Source organism: Choristoneura fumiferana, chromosome 2, assembly GCF_025370935.1.
Source record: "Choristoneura fumiferana chromosome 2, NRCan_CFum_1, whole genome shotgun sequence".
NCBI lineage: Eukaryota > Metazoa > Arthropoda > Insecta > Lepidoptera > Tortricidae > Choristoneura > Choristoneura fumiferana.
Genome location: NC_133473.1, coordinates 6,069,221 through 6,095,076, shown reverse-complemented (window position 1 = coordinate 6,095,076; position 25,856 = coordinate 6,069,221). Strand labels below are relative to the sequence as shown.

The 25,856-nt window shown below is 35.4% G+C and overlaps 1 protein-coding gene across 2 annotated transcripts in view; it reads right to left on the bottom strand.

Annotated features, from left to right (window-relative positions):
- Positions 1-25,856, bottom strand: part of LOC141441537 (uncharacterized) — a 285,632-nt gene that overhangs the window by 3,318 nt on the left and 256,458 nt on the right. For both annotated transcript variants that reach the window (XM_074106314.1, XM_074106306.1), the window contains exons 4-6: positions 20,545-20,630; positions 18,527-18,634; positions 713-772 (exon numbers count right to left, since the gene is read on the bottom strand). In XM_074106314.1, the coding sequence (XP_073962415.1) occupies positions 713-772; positions 18,527-18,634; positions 20,545-20,630 (254 nt within the window). The remainder of the gene's footprint in view (positions 1-712; positions 773-18,526; positions 18,635-20,544; positions 20,631-25,856) is intronic.

The window sequence follows — 25,856 nt, the reverse complement described above, 5'->3', positions numbered from 1 at the left end:
AATTCTTCATCAAAAATAACGCGGAGTTTAAGTTTCAATAACTCAACCGCATCTATGGTCTAGTCATGCAAAGCTGTGCATGTGTCTTGCTACACAAAAATATTAATGTTGGATTTTTAATTTAGCAGATTATGTACGTACCAAGCAGCTGCTAGTCAAGAAATGTTATTATTTCACTGATTGAAATAAAAGAAAAGCTAGCCTAGATAGGTACAGAATCATCCTAAAAATGTATAATGTAAAAGTGCAAATGGTTTGTTACGCACAATCTGTCACGCTATCTACGATATAACTATGGGCAAACCACGTTTAACAAACAAGGAAAACAACATTTTAGTCATCGAAAATCTTTTTCTCTGTTTTAAGAGTAAAATGATTAAAATAAAATACAGTCATCACCATACACCGATTGCTATAATTTTGTAGACAAGTATCAAAAGCCTATCTGACAAGATAAGCTCAATTCAGCCTTCCTTGAAAAAACTTAAGTCATTTTAATTAGCCTCATATTTTTAATCCGCAAAGAAAAACAAAGTTTTCTCTTCGAAGGCTTTGAATTTTCTTTCCCGAGCGCTGTAAAAACGAACGTCAAAATATTGTTGGAGTGTGGCTATAAATTTAACACTTTTTCAGTTTTGTTATGTCAGGCCCATTAAAGGTACTTAAAATGATGTAAGCTGAAAATTAAATGAAAAGATGGACAAAAACTTACGTTTAAAAGTATCCTTGGTATTAAAAATGATATCTCTGCTTTACACATTGCGTCGAATTGCTGCAACAAACAAACATTTTTTTAGAAATTTCGATCAGGTAATTTCGATTTATTTTTACAGTTCTGAATAATGAATTGTTCATAGTAGAATTACCATACAACTTCAGCTTCATTCGACTTCTTTAAGATTCAAAATGATATAAATCAACCAAATATCTAAAATTATTAATTAACGAATAAAAAAATAAAATAAAATTTTTTTTACCAAATAAATGCAGTAAATTAAATTATCGTATTTGTTGTAGATAGGAAAGATGTCACAAGTCACATTAAAATAAAATTAGGCCGCATGTCATCCGTAAGGCTTGCTTTGGGCATCATAACTCTTAAGCCGCATAATGATATATGGACCATGTTTGAAATTTAAAGCCAAGTTTAGACTTGCAAGAAAAATCGTGCAAGCTTTGCGAGGCCGTAAATCCAACGAGTTTGTAGTGGTCAATCGAGCGCCGCAACGTAATGCAACTTGCACGATTCTTCTTGCAAGTCTAAACTCGGCTTTAAATTTCAAACATAGTCCATATATCATTATTCGTACCTACATAACTGGGAATACTTAACAATAAAGGTCTATAAATGTTGAATAGTTTTTCATTTTTAATTTAATATCCTACGAAATATATATTAACATTTCTCGCTATGTTCAAAAGATAACGTATCAATCAATACCATTTCTACTTTCCGTAGACGTTCTACGGCGTAGCCACTCTACGTGTGCCGCACGTCCAACACGCAAAGTATCTCTACCTAACGTGACCTAGCCGGTACGTGAAGAATCGCTTCATTTCTAGTTAGTACAGTCACCAGCACCAATATATGACACAACAAGCGTGCATAAATATCTGATACGACTTTATTTCTAAGGCCGGAAGGACGTGTCAGATATTTTTGCACGCTCCGCTGTGGCAGATATTAATGCTGTGACTGTACATCACATAAAAAAGTGAAAGCGAAATCGTGTTTTTGATATCTCTATTCTTCTATCTCGCTGGATAGAGTAACGACAGCGTTGTAAATTTTGTTACGTTACAAATATAATATAACAACATGAGGGGTCTAGCTTAAACAATTTGTTTTAGTTTTTAGTTTTTTTTTTTATAGTTTTACGTAAGTTTGTTCAAGTTTAGGATAGCTTTATTTTAATTCAATTGTTATTTTTATTGTACAACTTGCAACATGAGTATAAATTATGAATGTTTTGACTCCAATGAAACGCTTTGGGACTTTGTTAAAGGAGTTTAAGTGACAGGGTGCTAAACGTTAACTTATTTATGATACAACCTGACCTACAATGCGGCTTCTTTACTACTTCTGTACTACTTTTAAATCTACAGCTAATCTCATCTCGCTCAATTATTATATTTTTACTGAAAAATGTGAACAATAAGTAAATAAAACCGTAACGAATTACGAAACGTCAGTTGATGACCAAGAAATAGCACGAAAAACTCTTGTAACTGCAAAAAACTTTAATTAATAAAAAAAGTATTCATAATTTGTCGTCAAACTTAAAACAAAGCTCATCTATAGTGATCATTTGTCTAAGTATACAAAATACCTATGTTAATAAATTTCAATAACTTGTGTTACCCTTATTTCATTCATTCAATTACCTAATTCAAAAACAAACTAGCTAGTTTGAGTTTGAACGATCGTCAGTCATCCCTCATATTTATTAATTAGGTTAGCCATTACCGCATCGATCTAATTTCATTCAATGACTTATTCACCTACTTAGATGTATACATATACATTAATTAATCATGATTCGTCTAACACTTGTTAATAATTCATGAGTGTATGCAACGTAAAACTGGTTATTGTATAGTAAACATGAACAATATTCTGTTAAGAGAAAACCATGGGTAGGAAAAAAACAACCGCCTTATCACTGAACTATACTGTAGTATTGTGGCAAGCAATAGAGTAGGTAAATAATTTATTATTTACTTATGAACTACTTGTCTTAGAAAAATATTTTATTTTGCATGTTTTCATTCATAACAAATGAGAAGTAACAAATGTAAATAAAAATGTAACTCTTAGCAGTAATAAACTATTCTATCTATCTATCTAAGTAGTTTCATTCAAGTTGGTACTATATACTACGTTTTGGCCCACATTGAATTGGGCATATCATGAATAGGAATCACTCAAGACGCTAGTGAACTCGTTAATTTATTTTGAGCCATGTTCGTACAAAAACATAAACAGAATGCCCTAAATGAATTTAATCATTCATAATCATCATCGTCATTATGGGACAATATTGATCATTCAACTGATGTTAAAAATATATATATAGATATATATTTTTGGTAAAAAAATGCCACAGGCTTCTCTGTAGAATCTTCCTTATTACGTATTCTATTGCCAAAGTTTAAGTTTATCCGAAAATTCATTCGCAAAATTTTGAAACACGAGAAAAGTCATGTAAATTGCATTACATTGCGGCACTCGATTGACCGACCATTATAAACTAGTTGACTTTACGGCCTTTCAGTGTAACGCAACTTGCACGAATTTTCTTGCAGGTCTAAACCAGACTTATTTGTAACTATTAGACATGGTATTTTTATAGTTTACACTCAATTTAGTTTTTTTTTACTTTTGCTCCATTAAATACGAGTATGTGTAACCTTTGAAAAAATCACATTAACATTTCATAAAATTCCCATTAAAGTACAGCTTTTTATGAATGAAGGTCAATTACCGGTACAACGGACTTTGTGTTATTGTACCGTTTTCAAGGGCAAGTAATCGTTAATCGATACTTCGGTCCTGAACCTGCGATTAATATTAATATTAATAACATACTACCGCGAAGTTATTACGCGCAGCAGTTAAAACCTACAATTGTCACTTTTGTGTTCGTAAATATTGTAATAGTTTGTAGCGTGACTTGGTATATTTTAAATGGAATTGTGTTTACATATTCAATGTAAATAGTTTAAAATTTAATAGGTATGTGAATGCTTATTTTGACATGGTAATACTTGCCTTGATGAGAAAGCATAAGTCTTGGAAGTGAAAGAACACCGTAGTATAGTTAAGAACCCAGTTTGCAATTACAACTTTTCGTCACGATTTTTAATATTGATTTAGGAGTATATTCTGTTTTAAGAAGCAGGTATAGCTACCGGAACTCGAGTACGGACAGCAATAAAGTATCGAATGAAAGAATGAATAATGCAGGCAGGAAACATGATGATTTTCGTTGCCGAAAAGCACACGGTGAATTTAAAATGTAATTTCCCAGAGAAATTATGAAAAACTTATGCAAGTACGAGCTTGAACCTACGATCCTTTACATGAGAGGCTATGGATTAAACTACTACTGCTAGGGTTTGTATGGCGCATGTAAAATGCAAGCCATTTTGGGTGCACTCATGTCACTTCCTCACTTTTAAACGAAACAAATTAAGAAAGAAAGGAAACCATTTATTCGTGGCATTTTACAAGGAGAAAGACAGAAACAAAGACAAATTGTCATGAAAGGGTCCCAACTCAGCATAATGTTGGCCTTGCAGCTGGTGCTGGACTTCCATTGAAACCATAATACATTGCAGTAAAATAAGCAGCATTTGAACTGCAGTAACAATCATAACTATTAACATTAACTATAAACGTTCTTGAAACCATATTAGTCTGAAAGATTTCTTAGCGGATAAATGCATTTCCAATTCAAAATACTAATTGTTCCCGATTCGTCGTGTTCCTGCTTCATCGGATTCCTGTTTTGTCGGATTCCTGATTCGTCGTATTTTAGATTAGTGTAAATAGGCTCTGTATATTAATTATATTTGTATGTGTATATAATCATTTTTACTGAAGTGTCTTTATTTGAAATTGTTGATATTGTAAATATTTCGTTTTAAATATTAAATACAAAAATGGAGTCACGATAATTGTATTCACGGTAATTCATTTGATATTGAAAATATGACAAATCAGGAATCTCATGAAATAAGAATCCAACGAAACAGGATAACGACGAATCAGGAACAATTTATCTGTCTATTGCAGTAAATAATATGGTTATAATCGTGATATATATCAGATATTATGTATCCCTAGGCACGTAGCTATAGACCGAGATAAAGTTATATAAAATTAGCTGATAAATAACTATCTTACATAACTATCATACTAGTAAAATCTACGAATAAGAACTAGTGACATTATTAGTAGAATAATCTAGTAATGATTGTACAAATAAATACACAGACTAGTCTAGTAAACTGTCCTATGTCCTTCCCAGACTTTCAAACTACTTGTACCTATCTTCATAATTTTCATCTAAATTTGTTAAGTGGTTTAAGGGTAAAGAGGTTACAGATATGACATAGTCACTTTCGTACTTAAAATCTTAGTAAGGATTCTAAGGACTTCTTGTAGGCTTTTTTAAATCTCGATTTAAGGCTTATACTGACAGTTCTTGTATGGATCTGACAGGACTTAAGACCACTTAAATCTAGATTAAAAAGCCTGCAAGTGGACGTAAGTCATGACCAGACCAGTGTGGTGTGTGTGATACACAGTTGGTATTTAATTTATGATGAGCATTTAAGAGATTTAAAACGTCATGTCATGTCAGACGTTGAAATTCCATTTAGTAGTTGGTTGATTTTTGCGCCGAAACAAATGCTACAAAAACCATAGTAGCATTCATTGCTGAGTTAAGCTAATAATACATTTGCGGTTTCCCAATTGATTTTCACCAAATTTAGAAGTCAATTAGATATGCGGTGGCTCTAAATGAATCAGCATTGAACTGCAATGTTCGAATCAGTCAGTGATATGAATAATGCTTCTATATTATTTTGCTTTAACTTTAAGTATTGTGTTTTTATTTCCCGTTTCCCGTGTGGTGTCGGGTTAGAATTACACTTTTCCGTTTCTTCCGTGGATGTCGTAAGAGGCGACTGAAGATATGTATAGGTAAAGGTACACCGTAGGCGACAGGCTAGCAACCTGTCACTATTGTACCGTTTTCGTCAAACTAAAAACCTAAAATTTCTAAAAGTGGCTCCGAAGCGGTAACGTTTCTTGTGCTCTGCCTACCCCATTTGGGAATACAGGCGTGATGTTTGTGTGCGTGTGTGTGTGTTTTAATTGATTGCATTTAGGTATATTGGTCGGTAAGATATTCATTTTATGGGCTATGTTGCCCGAAATAAATATGGTTTTTAACACCATCAAAAACAATCGTTCAAAGTCACTTAATGGGCTATGATTTAAAAGATCGAAATATGAAAGTTACTGATAAAACCCACAACTTAAATTGCAATATATGTGTGGGGCATATTGCTCGTAGAACTGATAGCGACCTCGAGCCGGAAGACTAAGTGTTGGTAGACATACGTAACGTGGATCCAGTAAAATTGCGGGTAGACAGAACCAATCGCAGTGGAAATCAGTTGAGCAATATAAGTCTACTGGCTGGGATAATGATTATTATTATTTGGATATCAAATACTCAGCTGTTCCTGCGAACAGCTGCGTCACGAAGCCACTCATTCAAAGATCTAACCTTTTGCAATGAAGTCAAACCTACATAAATAATTGACGTTTGTGTTTTTCATTCATGAGTAAGTCACACCTTTCTCTCTAAGTTTATTATACCTACCTATTACTGACAATATCGCCTGAAAAATCGAAGAACGGTTTCATAAGGAACCGTCATTTGTCTTTTTATTTTAACACAGACAGAACAAGATGTGGCAGCTATTCGTTTTTGCCTTGAGCATCGAATCGAATCCTTATTACTGTTATTTTATTTGAGATTTATGGCAACCCTACTCGGTCTCGGCGACGCGTGGTATGCAAACGGTCTTGTCTATGTTAATACAGACAATTTGTCTTTTGTTAAGTGGAACACAGTTGAAAGGACGTCACTAGCATTGACGGCGCGGAACGAAATGAGTTTAGAGACCGCTTAGTGATTCTAGCGCCAATTCCATTTATTCATGTCCACGCTATCGGCTCTTTGCACAGCCGTTCGACTCTAACGCACTCCCAGGTTTACTTAATAAACATGAATCTTACACTTACCAATGTATATTGCATTTCAGAGGGTTACAAGGAAAAGAAAAAACGATCAATCAAAAAGGACCAAAATTTATTTATTAATTTCATAGCTATCAATAGCTAGTTCATTTATAATCAATCTGTAACTTTTATAAATTAGGGCGAAACTGTTTCTTTGAAGTGCAATCTCTAAACTAAGGAATACATTTCAAAGGTATACATTTATTTTAAAGTTGCAAATACGATACGCCCGCAGACCATGTAATACATAGACTAAATTTGTAATGAGGATCCCTGAAGACTAACCGAGCCTCAGAGTAATCACGGGACGCTGGTTGTGCTATTTTATGTATTTAATAGCTATTCGCGAACTTTGACGAAAGGAGTTCCAGACCGAGTTGCCTCATGGCTATATGGAAAGCAGTACAATGGTATAGTTCCCTAGAAAAATCTATTTAGTTCGACCGTTATCGAAAATATTATCGGAAAATATTGAACATGTATTTTTTCTTTTGTCAATTCAATAAAAAAATATGGACATTTAGCCGGTTAAAGTGCCGTTTGACATCACAACTATGTACACTTAACTAAGCAGTAGCGTCATGGGATCCCACTCCCGAACTTTGATGAGCTTTATCTTTATATTTTTTATCTATTATTTTTATCCAGCAATCTACCCTACAAAGAAGCAAGCCTCAGGTAGATATTATTTATTATAATATACATTTATTTTTATAGGTCTACAGTTAAAATGAGCGTTGTTTTACCCAGTCACCAAAATTTAACGAGAAAATGTACAAAGAAAGGCTGGAAGGCACTTTTAAAAACGTTTCCATAATTGGTTCAATTTAGCCTTTGTGGGTGTGTCAGGCGCGCCCAGCACTGCAGAGCGTTTTGTCTCTACTCTTTTAGCATATCATAATAGTATCACCGTCCCCTGTTGTTATATAAGGTTCGTCAGAGAAAGGGTATCTTGCTACCTTTATTTTAGGAAACAATACTTTTGACGTTTAATGTATTACACGACATCACAGCGCCATTTTTCTTTTATTGGGGTCATATGTTTTCACAAGTTTACAATGGCAGTAATAATGGCACAATAAAAGTAAAACATCTTCTGTAACATTGTGCTCTAAAAGAGGGTTTGACCGCTATGTGTGTCTGTCTGTCTGTCTGTCTGTCTGTGTGTGTGTCTATCTGTGGCACCGTAGCTCTTAAACTTGTGAACCGATTTGAATGCGGTTTTAGGGTTCCGGAGCCAAAATGGCAAAAATGGAACCCTTATAGTTTCGCCATGTCTGACTGTCTCTCTGTATGTCCGTCCGCGGCTTTGCTCAGGGACTATCAATGCTAGAAAGCTGTAATTTTGCACGGATATATATATAAACTATGCCGACAAAATAATCCATTCAAAAATTAAAAAAAAAATCTAAGAAAAATACTACTTAATTTTTTCGTAATGGCTACGGAACCCTATTTTGGGCGTGTCCGACACGCTCTTGGCCGGTTTTTTTATTTAAATGCAGTTTTTTTGGGTAGAGTTGCTTTAAAGGCCAAATACACTAGGTCTTTCCCTTTGTTTACTTGTTATAAGTTTTAAAATGAGGAGATACGAGGTGCTTTATAGGATATGGGGGTGTGTAGTCGGGACTACAGGTAGTGTGAGCCCAGACAATGCCGGTTAAAAAACCTGTAAAAACTTTAAAAAAAACGGTTAGAGATCTCTAGTTAAAACCCGCTCTCACCAGCTAAAAGACCTGGCTCCACTTCCCCAGAACTGGCATAAGCCAATATGCAAGCAATTAGAAAATTGACACCGTGATCCAGTTGATAGGGCACTCGGTGCAGCCAGGATATGCGAGTTCGAATCCCTATCAGCGCAGCCGAAAAACCTTCTCCTTCTTATAGGTATACTCCGTTTTTATAGCATTAGAAAGAAGGTGAGCGATCTTGACGTGTCTTTTTATTAAAAAAAACACTTTTGAAAAATAAGTCACAACAAAAATTTAACAATTAGCAAGGACATAATATGATCATTTACGTACATGCTTTTAATAATAATAATAATAATATTATAAATGTGAAGTTTTGTGAGTGAGTGAGTGAGTGAGTATGTTTGTTACTTTTTCACGCTTAAACGGCTGGACGGATTTGGATGAAATTTGGCGGAAATTAGTTTATAACCAGATTAAAACATAGGATACTTTTTATCCGATATTCCCACGGGATAGGGATAAAATCTCGAAATAACAACCGCTAGGCTTAGAGTCATGAAATTTGGTGTGTAGGTAGTTGGACGTCTGGAATAAAACATAGGTGACTTTTTGACCCGATATTCCACGGGATACCTAGGGATAAAATCTTAAAATAACAACCGCTGGGCTTTGAGCCATGAAATTTAGTATGTAGGTAGCTGGACCTCTGGAATAACACATAGGCTACTTTTATTCCGATATCCCACGGGATAGGGATAAAATCTCGAAAATAACAACCGCTGGTTTAGAGTCATGAAATTTGGTATAAGGTAGTTGGATGTCTGAAAATAACACATAGGCAACTTTTTGACTCGATATTCCACGGATACCTAGGGATAAAAGCTTGAAATAACAACCGCTGGGCTTAGAGCCATGAATTTAGTGTGTAGGTAGCTGAACCTCTGAAATAACACATAGGTACTATTTATTCCGATATTCCCACGGGATAGGGATAAAATCTCGAAATAATAACCGCTGGGCTTAGAGCATGAAATTTGGTATGTAGGTAACTGACATCTGGAATAACACTTAAGTGACTTTAAGACCCGATATTCCCACGGGATAACGGATAAAATCTCGAAATAACAACCACTGGCTTAGAGCCATGAAATTTGGTATGTAGGTAGCGGACCTCTGCAATAACACATAGGTACTTTTATTCCGATATTCCACGGATAGGATAAAATCTCGAAATAACAACCGCTGGGCTTAGAAGGCATGAAATTTGGTATTACCTAGGTAGCCGACGTCTGGAATAACACATACGCTACTTTTTATCCCGATATTTCCACGGGATAGTTTTGTAACTAAGGGACCCCATACATCCGTGTATTATTGTTATTATTTTTTTGTATTTTTTCTTTAATTGTTACTTACTGTAGTTTTAAATATTTTATTTGTACTTATTTTATTTTGAAAAAATGACTTTCTGCCAAGCTTCTTGCGGCGCATTCTCTTGGCAATGATGGTCTTTCCGAAAGTGCTGGTATTTAAAAAAATGACGTGTAAAAGTGCCCATTGCGGCCTATTTACTGAATAAATGATATGAATTTGAATTTGGGTAGGGATTTTTTTTTTAATTTTGGCACTGGGTTTAGAGTCTTGAATTTGTACAGTTATTCACAAACAACCTCAATGAAGATCACGATATGATTTTGAAATTTCCAGAGGAATTTTGTAAAATCCCGAAAGTTTCAAATTGCAACTACCAGACCGAATAGTTTACGCGTGCGAAGCGCGGGTAAAAGCTAGTAATATAATAAAAACAATCGCTTAAAACAATCAGACATGAATTATACAACAATAACAATGAAATATCTGGCGGTCCTCAAACTAGGCTGAGCCTGTATCTTGAGAACCTGGAGTGCAATTTAAAGACATAATTGGAAATAAACGGGAAATAAGCCGTATTTTTATCATTATAGAACAAAGATATTAACAGGTATACAAATATAAACAAAAAAGAAGAAACCGTCAACAATCGCCAGTGCATGTGTTAGTGTGTGCGTGAGTGTTTTTTTTTTTTATTCAACTGTATGGAAAATGAGCAAGTGGGTCTCCTGATGATAAGAGATCACCGCCGCCCATAGACACCTGCAACACCAGGGGGATTGCAGATGCGTTGCCAACCTAGAGGCCTAAGATGGGATACCTCAAGTGCCAGTAATTTCACCGGCTGTCTTACTCTCCACGCCGAAACACAACAGTGCAAGCACTGCTGTTTCACGGCAGGATTAGCGAGCAAGATGGTGGTAGCAATCCGGGCGGACCTCGCACAAGGTCCTACCACCTGCAAAAGTGTGCACGAGTGTGGGCTGCATTCGTACCTACTGAGGCCCAACATGCACTAACAAGATACAAGGTTTTAGTATCATAAATGATAGTTACCTACTATTTTTTTTTTTCAAAACGTTTTTCAATAAAAAGACTTGTCAAGATTGTTCACCCTTTTTCTAATGCTAAAAAAACGAAGTACCTATAGTAATTTACGAGTACGATATTATGAATTCCAATTTCATTGTTCTATAGTTAAAGACTTTGCCTATTGCAATTTAGTGGTCCGTTATCTCCGGACCCTTACGACTAATACCCGGATATCCAGGTGAGATAAATTCACTCGGGGTTAATGCGATGTTTTTGTGAGATAACAGAATCCTGACGCAGGGAAGCTAGGGGCCAAACGCGCAGGATAGGCAGAATGTGCAGATACGTAGTATTGAGCAACGTCCATCTTGAATGTATTGTAGTTGATCTAAGATACTCATTGCATCCATAACCATAACAATATTTACAATTCGATTTTTAGGGTTCCGTAGCCAAAATGGCAAAAACGTAACCCTTATAGTTTCGCCATGTCTCTCTGTCTGTCTGTCTGTATGTCTGTCCGTCCGCGGCTTCACTCAGGGACTATCAATCTATCAATGCTAGAAAGCTGTGATTTTGCACGAATATATATGTAAACTATGCCGACAAAATGGTACAATAAAAATTCATAAACAATTTTTTTTAGAGTACCTCCCATAGACGTAAAGTTGGGGTGATTTTTTTTCTCATCCAACCTTGTAGTGTGGGATATCGTTGGATAGGTCTTTTAAAACCATTAGGGGGTTGCTAAAACGATTTTTCGATTCAGTGATTCGTTTGCAAAATATTCAACTTTAAAGTGCAAATTTTCATTAAAATCGAGCGCCCCCTCCCCTCCTCCTCTAAAATCTAAACCGGTGGGTGGAAAAATTTAAAAAAATCAGGATGGTAGTTAAGTATATCAAACTTACAAGAAAAACTATAACGCTTAAGTTTTCTTGAGAATTTTCACTAGTTTAAGAGTAGCAGCCTAAGGTATAAACTATACCTAAACTTGGAATATTCCGTGCAAAATACGAAATCCTTAGAAAAGTATTAGGTACTTAATTTTTTCGTAATGGCTACGGAACCTTATAACCCTATTTCGGGCGTGTCCGACACGCTCTGGGCCGGTTTTTTTTTGCCTCTCTCAGTTATTTTGTAAACGCATTCAATATTTATCAACTAGTCTAAATACCATCGTGTGAAATTCTAACAAAATATGCAGCTTAAACATTTCTTAAAACGTGCTCCTTGATGTCAAACAATAGGCGCTTTAGTGTGGAAATTTCTATGGTGAAGTTTTCGCGTCAACCCTTATAACAAAGCTGGTATTACACCCGGTTCAGTGGCTGGGACCGTGACTTCATAATCACTTTTACATTCGTATGAAACTTCAAAACAATTAACGGTGACCTTTGGTTATATCTACCGCCGCCGCTTTGTTAATAACATTTTTTTAACTGTACCTACTGTCGATACGTTAGCCGTAGATGTTGGTCTCTCTCTATTCTATTTATAACACGTCATTTCTGGAGAATTTGCTATTATTGACTCTTAGCGTGACTACAATCTCCCATTATTGCTGAGTAAAGGTCTATCCTTCTTTCAGCCACTCGCTCGTATCGAGGGCCTTGTCATCCCGACATCTTAATATTCTTGTGTTTCGTTTGCCACCGTTTTGATGGCTTTCCAGCAGAAACCTTGGACCAATAGGTAGCGATTCGGGTATTTCACCACAAAACAGATAAGTAGGTACCTACAAAAGTCAATCTCATGTATGTACTTCACTTTTCATGCCTACGCTCGGCGGTCGCTCTAGGGTTGTCAACTATGACTTACGTACAAAAAACTATCGTGGTAGTGGCACCCGTACCTAGTTGTTTGATTTATTGTTTGAATGAAACGGAAAGAATTGAAGTATAAATTAATAACTAAAAAATTTTAATGTTAATGTCATTGTTATAATAATATAACAAATTTGTCACAGAAAATATCTTGCGACGATTATTATGTTTTAAAGTGTAATAAATTCGCATTCTCCATTATTGCACAAAAGCTGTCTCAAGCGGATGGCACTCGCGCTGGCACTGGTCCCAACCGGCCCGAGATATCGTGTCCGTGAGCAGTGTCTATGTGTGCGTTGCTCGAGCGCACTTTGTACGTAGATTGAGTTCTGTTCCTAACCTCTGTTTTGTGCTTTCACTGTGGATGCATACAGATAAGATAAGATACCATTTATTGCCACAAAAAATAGTACAACGATGACTTATTACAAATAAAACCACAAATCAAAACCAGTCTAGTCCTGTTAAATGGAAGCTTAACCTGTTCACCGCCAGTTTCATCCAGTCGTGACAGCCTATGAAATGACTCACACGCCACGGTCATAGTAAAATAGTAGAAGTAAGTTCACTACAAACAAAAGTACATCGCGCGGCTTAAATGTGTGGGCGCCGGTACGCACGCACCCGCCGCACGCACACACTGATAGTTTAAGCAGGATTAAGTTTTCTATAGTCAAGGCTGCGCGCAGCTGCGCGCTGCCGTCTGTGCCGTGTTTTGATTTTAGCTCGCTCGCCTCGCGCTCGCTTTGCGATCATCTTTTACGTTCGCGTAAGTACTCGTACTTAGTACGTATTTTTTGTATAAGTATAGTTGTAAATTAGTAGTGTAGTGTAATAATTTAGTTACTGTAGCGAATTAATAAATAATATATTTAAATTTAGTATAATAATAATAATAATATAGCGGCATAGAATCTTGTGTATCGAGACAGACATAAGACAATTTTAAGTTAACTTTCGTACTAACATTATTTGCTGGTAGGTAATTAATCTAAAATAGACATCGACAACCCTAAGCGTCTGCGCCGGAGTAGGCAGTTAAGTCTCCTAACGGGTCGGAGTTTACATACTTCTCCTATTTCACTATGCCACGGTCATCTATACATGACCAACATTTAACTCGAAGTTAATCCTTCTGCAATGGAATTAAAAATTGGGTTAATTTGTCGCTGGTTTTTCTGTGGCGCACAGAGCACTTCGTTTGTTTTGTGGCGGTGAAGAGGTTAACATTTAATTTTGAGGCTTAGCGTTCATGAAACCAGCATCTGAAAGGCGGATTTAGCAGCGCAGCTGTGTTTTGTGATGTGATTAGTTCTTAGAATACCCAAACCACATATTCGAGTGAAAAATATTTCCACTGTTTACTTAACTAGTATTGAAACGAGATAATCCAATTAAGATGCAAATTTCAAACCGAAAAGGACGTAAATGGATATTCATTGCACTCTAGGGATCGCTAATTGCCAAATGCTGTTTCACTCGAGTCGTTCATTTGCCGCAGGTGCATCATTTATAGAGATATATTTCAAGGAAAAACTGTCTGACATATTAAGTAACTAAAATCTTCAGAGAGCGCTTAAATTAATTTAATATGAGTATAACATTTGACTGTAAAATATTTTGTTGTTTGATTAGGTACTTAGTTCAAACTGAAATTCACAATCACAACAATCTAGGTAACCAGGATAAATACGGCAGAATTTCAAAAAAAAAGTGACAGGTAATCAGACCTTAAAATAAACATTACCGCGGTAGCACACTATATGTGCAACTTTGTACGGATCAAATATCTTGGCAGTATTTAATTTTTTTTATATATCTTATTAATTGATATTCGTATAATGTATTTAATACAATGCTAAGAGCACACGCGGCACGAAATGAATAATTATTAGATTCTGTTTTGTTTAAGTTGTACTTTAACTACAACAAGTTAACTCTACGGGTTGAACAAATTATCATATTTATATTTCCTGCAGATCCAAGCAAAGTTTGGCAACTAAGTTGTCGTCAAAATCAATTTCGCCTTTGTGACTTGAATGCAGCCTAACACAATGAAACTAACGTCAAACAGACGTAGCTAACCTTGTTTGCTGCCAACAATATACGGATTGTTGCACGATTTGTTGCGGCAAGGGTGACTTTGTTCAGAAGCTGGAACATTGAACGATATTTGCTTAGTATAAAACATCAAATTGTGAATATATGAATTTTGATAAACTCGAACGCGAAAGTTTTCCTGCCCAATTGTGATAGTCAAACGTGAGCTGTTGTGGCTAGCTAAACGTTGATTAGTTTTGCCAGTGTATGTTCCAATCAATACCAGTGCTGGTCCTAATAAAAATAGCGTGAAATGTTAAATATTACGCGAGTTTACTGAGATCCGTAATCCGTTGGTTAAATTATCATTTCGTCATCTGTGCATAAGCTTTACTTTGTCTTTGTTGCAATAACAATGCAAGGCAGAAGAAGATGCAAAAACCTTTTAGAAATTTTGATTACCTACACATATAAAAAGCTTTCCTTAAAAGATTTATTAATTTTTCAACCTTTTTTAATTCACTTGCATTATCATCTATATTAATAATTTCGTCCAGGGGTACGGTAGACTCGAACGAAATGCACATCAAATTGAAGAGCGTAAAAAATTAGTCGATCCGAGTCGACAACATATATCCGCAAAATTCGGATTATGGAGAATTTCGTTAAATTCTAATGGCACTGAAAAACAAACCGCAGTCGCCATCTTGGGTAGTTAATAAACGTTCCGTTTCATACTAGCTAGCTCTTAGATACAGCGCGCCTTCAACACATCGCGTGCGTTACGCCAAAAAAGTATCCATTACAAAGAACTGTGACTCATGTGACTGTGTAAAACGAAACGTCTTGCCGGAAAACTTGAATGGATCTTATCAAAACTCAAAACTATCACCAACTACCTTCAACTATAACTATCTTCAGTTGTTGACGTTGTTCCGAGTCGACAACTTGTAGGTAGAAAATTCGGATTTAGCGAGTATTTCAATAAAAAATGGAATAAATTACTGAGTATATATAATGGCGTTGCGAAGTAAACATGTCAAAGTCATCACATCAAAGTGGCGTGAGTGTCACGTCATCACGTGTCACAGGTTTGCATTTCGTTCTCCATTGTGACCTTTTAAGGGCCCCACACACGGTACGATTCGTCGATTTTCATCAGATCGATCGTACAGACGGATCGTACCTTATATGGGCCCTTTAGGTCTAATTTCTTTGATTATGAGACAGACATACGTAGTCGGTCCCAAAGTTCTGTCACTGGCACATTATTTTTAAATTTAAAATATGATTTTAAGAAAATTTGATTGAATTCCATTTTTGAATGTTTGTCAATTATTTTAAAACAATAAACAGTCATTCGCTGCAATTTCTCACGATGGAGTGGACGTTGAAAGAAAACCGAATAGCTGTTTTAGCATTGCACCGCTGTGGGCACTCGCCAAGTACCATTTTCAAGTTGCTCAAAAATGTAAATATAACGCTTAGGTTTGTGTACCGTACGATTGATAGGTACAATGAAGTCTCCAGTGTTGAGGACAAGAAAAGAATTGGCCGGCCTCGCTCCGTACAAACACCAGCAGTGATCAAAGCGATCAAGGCACGCATAGCAAGAAATCCTGTCCGAAAACAGAAGTTGATGGCTTTGCAGATGGTGTCAGTAGAAAAACCGTCAAAAAGGTTTTAAACGAAGATCTTAGTCTGCGAGCATACAAAAAATAGAGTGGGCACTTACTTAATGCCCGTCTAAAAACAATAAGGTTTAAAAGATCCCGGAAGTTGTTAAAGCGGTACGCGAAAAATCGACACCGTGATATCCTCTTTACAGACGAAAAGATTTTCGATATTGAAGAGAAGTACAATAAACATAATGATAGAGTGTACGCTAGGAGCTCTAAAGAGTATTCTCTGATCTTATTACGGGCCAACTGAGGTTCATTTTTGCGAAAAAGGGGTCAAAATCAGTGCGAAAGTGTACCAAGAGACGGTTTTGGATAAGCATGTCAAAGATCTGCCCAACACGCTTTTTCAGGTCATAATTTTGTGTTCCAGCAGGATTCTGCGCCAGCACACAAAGCCAAGACCACTCAAGCCTGGTTTGGCCGTCAAAAAATCGACTTTATAAGACACGAAGATGGCCTTCCTCCAGTCCGAACCTTAATCCTCTGGACTTTAAAATTTGGCAGGTCTTAGAGGGGAAGGTCTGTGCTAAACCCCATAAAAATTTGGAGAGCCTGAAGTCATCTTTAAGAAAAGCAGTCGCTGAAATAGACATGAAAATGGTGCGTGCTGCGATAGACGACTGGCTGTGCCGATTAAGGGCCTGTATTAAAAACAAAGGAAGTCATTTTGAATAATTTAAGTACTTAAATTTATTTTTTTATTAAATGTACTTTAAATTGGTATATAATTTATTAAAAACTGATTGGTACTTTTGTTTTTATCATTATTTTCATTTGTGACAGAAGTTTGGGACTGACTACGTAGTTATTTGGGCAAATAAGATTTAGGAGAAATATCTACTGGTGAAATACCGATACGTAGGTTAGCCGTTAAAGTGTTTGTGATAATAATTAAGGCTGGGAATATACGTCAGATTTTTCTATAAGTACGACAGTCTTTACTGGCAAAACAATTTTTCAAACAAATTATTATGAGTCTACATTTTACCCGAGCGAAGCCGGTTTTCATCTAGTACTTTCATAATCGGGTCTCCTTCGTAATCCATTATATAAAACTCAAATGCCACAACACTTTTGATATATCATACTTTTGCCATAATGATCATTTGCCATAATAATCTTATGTCCTAATAATCATAAGCATAATATCACATGTTCTAATACTCTAAATCTCTAATATGTTTTGTACTAATATAGTAAGATATAAAACTTACGAGTAATAATATTAAAATCCATAATATTAAATGCCATAACAGAGCACTTGTTGGCAAACAGCAACTTGCGAGCCAGAAAAGTAGATTAGGTTAGAACTGAGACCCCAACAGTGACGAACCGGTACCAGAAAAGTAAGTTAGGTTAGGTTAGAACTGCGACTTCTACAGAAACGAACCGCCGCCAGAAAAGTAGGTTAGGTTAGGTTAGGTTACAACTGCGACCCCTACAGAAACGAACCGCAGCCTGAAAAGTGGGTAAGGTTAGAACTGCGACCTCAACAGAAACGAACCGCAGCTAGAAAAGTAGGTTAAGTTAGGATTGCGACTCAATATTAGGACAAAAAATATGCCATAGCATTTACATTATGGCAAACGTTATTATAGCAAAAAATCATTACGGCTTCACATCATTATTTGTTTGTTCTTGTATTCTTTATAATTTTGTAAATGTGTTTTCTCTTTTTTTTGTCTGTGTTGGCTGAATAAACATATTTCTATTCTATTCTATTCTATTCTAAAAGTTGTTATGGATTTTGAAATTAGTGCAAATAAGCATTAGGATATTCAATATAGGGACTAAAAATATTATGGCATTTACATTATGGCAAACGTTATTATTGCAAAAGATAATTATGACAAAAGTTGTTATGAATTTTGAAACTAGGACAAAAGATATTATGGATTCCAATATAGACCCTGCATAATCTTCAATTATTTATAGCCAACTAACCTTAACCAAGTCAACCTGATCACTTAAAGTCCCTTGAAATTTGTCTTGCAAAGTTAAAACTGAGCCAATTGAAAAAATAAACTTATCAAGTATAATAAAATCTTGTACACTTACTCTGTTGACGTGATCTCTAAGGATGTTGGAGTATACCATTGCCATCACCTCCAGCGCCATGAAGGTCATACAGCCCACAACCCACGGCACCAGAAACGCCACGTTTTCCTACAAATATATTTAATGTTAACAAAGTATGTAAGGCATCTATGCATATAGTAGTTTACCAGTAAAAACCGGCCAAGAGCGTGTCGGACACGCCCGAATTAGGGTTCCGTAGCCATTACGAAAAAATTAAGTAATATTTTTCTAAGGATTTCGTATTTTAAACGGAATCTTCCAAGTTTAGGTATATTTTATACCTTAGGCTGCTATTTACTCTTAAACTACTAATAATGTCAAGCAAACTTAGCCGTTACAGTTTTCCTTGTAAGTGTGATATACTTACTACCATCCTGAATTTTTTCAAATTTTTCCACCCACCAGTTTAGATTTTAGAGGGGGGACGCTCGATTTTAATGAAAATTTGCATTTCAAAGTTGAATATTTGCAAACGAATCACTGAATCGAAAAATCATCTTAGCAAACCCCAATGGTTTTAAAAGACCTATCCAACGATAGCCCACTCTATAGAGCTGGATGAGAAAAAAAATCACCCCCACTTTATGCCTATGGGAGGTACCCTAAAAAAATTGTATTTTTATTTTTTATTGTACTATTTTGTTGGCATAGTTTACATATTATATATATTTGCAAAATTACAGCTTTCTAGCATTGATAGTCCCTCAACCACAGACAGACAAACAGATAGACAGGCAGACATGGCGAAACTATACTAGTAAGTATACTTGAGTATTTATAAATGGGAAGAATAATCAGCTGTGACAGATTTAAGTTTGTCATCTGAGCGAAAGATTATAAAAGCCGAATTCAAATTCAAAGGCTTTTTGCTGAGCCAAGTTTCTCGGGAATTTGTTGACGTTTATTTTTGAAGACTTCGCGTTTGAAATGTAAAAGTATTTTATGAAGCGGTCTCGGTGGATTTACATAAAAGTAGAGTAAGATCATGTCATGAACAACATACATGTAGTTTCGCCTACACGCATTCGAGTCTGTGCTGTGACAGAATAGAAGAAGGGAAAAAACCACGTAAGAGAGACTTATTGTTCAATTCCATTCGGTGACTTTCGCTAAAACTATTTAGGTACGATTTTTTTTAAACTTTCCAGAATGACATTCAATAATTTTGCATTATGTTTAAGTGTCGCAAATTATGAGGGATATAACAAGCATGTTTCGGAGTAGAATCATCTCTTTTTAAATAGCTAATAAAAGAATACAAATCCGACTGCCGTAAAAAAACTTTAATGCGTTATAATATAATATATAATATATACCTCATACATTGATGGCAAAATTGCAATTAACCATTTTAATATTTTTTTGTGTATTAGTAAGTAAGTGTATTTAGTGTTTGTAGAGTTTATTAAAATTGTATTTTATGAAAAATTAACCATTTAATTAATGTTCTCTGTTTTTTGGATGTCAATCGCAAAGCGATAAAGTAAGTCTTAGTTGTTTTACTACATCACAGTCATTATTTTTGATCGTGAGAAGTTTGCGGGCAATTGCCCGAAACTATATTGCAAATCTACATTTAGACATAAAAGATGCTCGCAGTGTCACACCACTGGTATAACTTGAAACGGGTCTTACCAGAGTATACATTATAGTCCTCGGATCGAGAGGCTGAGAGGGGTCAAGCTTAAGTGGCTGTCTACTCGCAATTGTTACCTGCTAGTTTAATGGGAGATCCTTATAAATCTTTTCTAATTCTAAGTTAATATTAAGTCGGGGTTTAGTCGCTCGGGAATCTAGTGCTTAGTATTACACTGTAGCCAATCTTTTCTCGTGTTTCTACTTAAATGTTCAAGCTTAATCATGTTACCGAAATCGCACGATTTAGTTCATTTTGCTAGACGTATATTATATTCGTGTATTATCTCTACTCTACTCTTATTACGATTAGGTAAGCCAAAGCCAAGCAGGTCTTCGTTAATTTTTACTTTTGTACTTACTTTATAAATCCCATAGAACAAAATTATGCTGAGCATAATCATAAACATTTGGGTTCCTATTATTGCAAAATATGCTATCTGTACACCTGAAACAAAGAAAACAAGTTAATTAGTATTGTTGTTTACTAGATTAGAATAACATTCACCTGATGCAAAAATGGCCATGAACACAGTTAATAATCGAAGATTTTCTAAAAACGACAAAAATTTTAGCATAGCCGGATGGGATTTACCTAAACATGCACGTCCTGGTGCTTTTAGACACCATATGTGTCCCACCACAATAAAAATCGTTGAATCAGGCGTTAGCTTAGTTATTTTTAAAAGTCGTTACAGTAACATTCAGCTTGATGAGTACGATCTATGGATGTTTAATTGATTGCTCCTAGGCCTTACCCGGTATAACAACAGAAAGTCATCAAGAACAATTAAAGTTGAATATAGCAACGAAATCCGATTATTCTGTTCCTTACGTGAAACAATCTCAGCAGAAAGCATCTTTTTACGTAAAATAAAAGTATTCCCCATTTTATAAAAGTGACAGCGCACCGGTTTGCTAGTAATGGCGTCTTGGTTTCGACCTTCGAGGCGAACAAATTCCATTTATTCGCGTCAATATTTTTCGCATTGTAAATTGCGGAACATGTAAAGCGACTTCTTTACATAATTTCTTTTCGTGTTCTCATCTGTCTTCATTATTATTTTCACTGCCAAAGGATGCTCGACGCAGGTGATGGATGTACGAATAACGTTGTTTGCGTTTCACAAATTAGCGGTTCAAATACTGTGCAATGTTAAAGGTAAACATTGAAAGAAAGGAGAGTCGTTGGTTTTACTGCCAAAAAACTAACTTTATTCAATTAAACACGGGCTATTTCGATACCTAGAGTTTTTAGTGTTCTTATTCTCCGCTCTAAAACTTTAATGCATGATATATTCGAAATGAGTACTTCAAGTGGATGTGCGTCAAACCACGTGCTGGGTAATACTTATAACAAACAATAGGTACATTATAACGTTCAATCTCTAGCCAGGCTAACATAGAAATTCAAGTTCATGCTGGCCCTATCATTCTCTTTCACAGAGTAAAGCGATGCAACAAACGCGGAAACGCAATGATACACAATACGAAGATAGAGATATCAAATATCCTGCTGGCTTGATTAGAATTTACCCTAAATAAAAAATAAAATAGGAGTAGATAACTGCTGCCACACGCACACAGCAAGTAAAGTATGCCTAATTACTAGCGTAGTATTAAATACATATACCTAATTTAAGCAAACAAACACGTGAGCTTCACTTTGTTTCTTTCAAAATTACTAGTGTTAATTTTTATTCGGTCTGAATCTCAACAAATTTGATTATCTGACGCATTTTTCGTGCCCTCTACTTATTTGAGTACCTACGTGATTGGTGACACTTCGGCTGATGGAGAGTACTTCAAATTTTGGAAGAACACTCCATTGTCAAGCTACCTTCAGAAAACAAAAAAGATAACCAAGGGCTCTTCATTCTCCCGATTTTTGTTGTTGCGGTTGAAAAAAATTATATTGAAAGCAGACCTAGTTAAATGTCTTGGATAATTAATTAAAATAGGAACTGACAACTCCCTATTATATTTTCGTTGAAAAACATGGCGAAATATCTTATTGCCAGCTTATGCTATATGGCGAGCTATTTTGTTTGCATCAAACTACTACATTTATTTTCTCCGAAAATATGGCTTAGGTGCTTTTTAAACCAAGTTTATAAGTTGCCACTGCTGTTTCTCTCTCTCATGAATATAATTTAAAGATTCTGTTATTTTTGTGAGTCATTAGATTTTTTATTTATGACAACAAAGTAAAAAGCGTGCTGAGTACAGGTAGGTTGCTGTATTATATACATCATATTTCTGCGTAAATATTTCCATAAACATAAGTAACAAATTTGGTAATTCCGTAAATGTGTGAAGGTAGTATTTTTATTGGACTTGTGCGTGACATGTCCCATTCAGCGCTCACTTCGCCGGCAGCCATGATGTTATTAAAACTAAGACGTCACCGAATTATGCACGTGTTCCGTATTTCCAAGCATTTGCGTATCTAATATCGGTAGTCGTTGAAATTTCCACTTCAAAGACAAGTCATAATGTAAAAGTACTACCTATTCAAAAAAAAATTATATAATGTTATTTATTTATACAAAAACGTTTGTAATTTATTTCGAGAGATGTTTACGGTTGACCTAACGTTATGTCTTTGTCAATGTTTTCCGACAAATATAGATATAGACCAGCGAACCATATTTTACCTGGCCCAGTTGTATTTTAATATACTTATACGTTTGATACATTGTAAACAACATTGAAGGTTTAATCATGATTCTATTCTTCCCAAACTCAATTTACTCCTTTTTCTCGTGGTAGTTTTTTAAAAACTTTGTTGAGAGTATGAATTGTAAATTACTGGCTAATCGTTATAAAACAGTTGTTCGTTGAGGACAGACATACGAAGACATTTATTTTGAATTGGGAATGTATTTAGAGTCTGTAGAACGAATTGTGAAAGCATACTATTATTCTCTTTTATAGTAACAAAATTGGTTTCTATCACAGACGTATATACGGTTTGTTTCATCCGATGGCCTTACATTCAAACATAAGTGCTTATACAACATAACATAAGCTATCGCTGCTGTATCCCTTTGGGATATAGGCAAAGGACCGCCTTTCCTCCTGATATGCTTTATACTTATCTTTTCCCCATAGAATTCTTCTTGCACACATTTGCATTCGATATTGAAAGCTTTATGATCAGCAACATGCTTCTACAAAATCAAACGTGGTGTAATGCAGTCATGGAACTGATACTTATTTTCTGCACGACTGTGCAAAAAGAACAAATGACTACTCGCGACGAAATCGATTCTGAAGAGCAGGAACAATTCTAGGCAAAGTCGATCACGTTGATTGCCCCCAGAGTATTTGCTCCGCCTACAACACTCCCGATATACTTGGGAAAAAAATTGTATTCTACAGTTCTACAGTTGAATTAGTATAAATGTGAATACAACATTCTTGGACACAAAATATTTAATTTTCATAAACTAATCTCACATAACTATGTATCGCAGAATTCTATCATGCATAATCAATCTAACTAAGCTGAATTGTTTTTAAGCACAATTTGCGAATTTCGAATAGTGTCAAGGCAGAAAATATCTTGCGCATAAATCAGTCATCCTGAAAGTTATTCCGCACTTCATTACTATCTTTATAAATACCACTATTTAGGAAAATATTTTCTAAGTTTTGAAACAACCACGTGGGACCTATTCATTTAAAAATGTATTGTCTAACCCGTAACTGAGTCAGGGATGCTGCATCGCATTGTTTAAACATGACTGCCATGAATACGGCAACACCATATTAACTCACAAACTTCCTTATCTAGCTCACTACGACACAACTTCTTACAACTTCTCGGCGTAGATTACTTAACCGTGCAAATGTTAATTCAAGTCTTTAGACGCATTTGTTGTGAGACAAAAGTTTCTTATTTAATAATTTATTTAAAAAAATTGTCAATTTGAAGGCATCTCTTAAGTATTTATTACAGTAATTTTTACCCTTACCTATTTATAGTTTACATGATCAATAACAACAAGTAACATAGTTTTAGTGCTAGTTTAAGTCTTAGTATTATGGTACTTATGGAGCCAAAACAAATCTTTCTTTCTTTAAATATAATACTAAACAAGACGAGTAAAAATCAAATTAAATTACTTAATTATTTGTCGTGTTAATAACTTGTTTCTGTGTACCAAGGATAGATATTATCTAAACATGTTTAGTGATGGATGCATGCATATATCCCACAGTAGACGTCCCACGGCTGATACAATGATGATGTTAACGATTTAGTGTTAAACGAACCTAACCTTTAGAAACTGTTGAGTAAAACCCCGAGCACGTATCTGATATGGAACCATTTAGTACCTACTAGTATAGTGAAGGTAAATTTTATGCGATATTCCTTTAAACCACAACATTGTCTTTGACAATGAACAGTGAGAGTATATTGCTTTAGATTCCAGCGCGAGCTGTGGACCGATAATGAGAAATTCTTACTCTTCCCGTCTCTCGGGGCCGGTGCTTATCCAATGCAAGTATTCCGATTCACCTGACTGTAGAAATAAACGAGAACAGTGAATTGAGATTTGACAATAAAGCTTCATTTATGGATGTTACGCCATTTAGGAATGTTAGGTCAAATAGGATCATTTAATTTAGTATTATTTCCTTGACGAAAATACTTTGTCGAAACTCATAGGGTAGGTACTAAAAGATATTATTAAGAACTGCTCTGTTGTTGATTTATTTGAAGTTTTGTTATTGCTTACTTGACATTAGTATTCGCTGTAAAATTAAAGCATATTCAAATTAACTTACCTATACTCGTACCTACTCGTAGCACAAGATGTATGATATTTAATACAGACGCTTATATGACATTATTCTAATTTATAACACCGCTAACTATTCAAGCTGCATTTCCCGCAGCTTCGGCTGTAAATCGCCACGTTTCCGAGATAATAGCGGACTGCTGTAGTCTGGAAACAACTTGAGAAGACAAATGGACGGACGCTTTCGGTACGGAAGCACTCATGACCTGAGGAACTCATTGTCATTTTGATTAGCGCAACAGGATTAATCAGCAGCTACTGTGATCTGGTTTTTAGTCATGGATTGCTTATGCCTCATTGTAACCAGTGAACGTATGTCAGAGCGATGATGGATGTCTTAATCATGCTCATCATAAACAGCAGTGTACAAGGCATACTTTTACTTTACACAAAACTTGGATGTAATTAAAGCATAGTTTAAGTTTTAAATAAGTTATTGACAAAACTAGCTTTTAACTGCTTATTCTTTTTCATGATCGATTTACAAATTACAATGATTTCATAATCTGTGTCAAGAAATATACTTCTTTCTGTCCTCGTTTTTTTTGCATAGTAGGTTAATATTCAAGCGAAAATTTAGCAAAGTTCCTACTCCAGATTTAGATTAGGTCGCAAAGCCACTTAGTAAATCTAAATCTAGACTTTTAAGATCTCATCAAATTCCTTTCAGCCCAGCGGCCTCAAATTAATTTTCGAAGCCGTAAATTCATTCCAATACATCACCCAGCGCTTCTCATTTTCATAAGCCTTGATATATGAGACGCCTCGAGTGAGGCATGACGTCTTTAACTAAACTTCTCGAAAAAATACGTCTGCCTTAAATTATACACGCTGGTACAATTATACATGCTAAATGGCCAAGC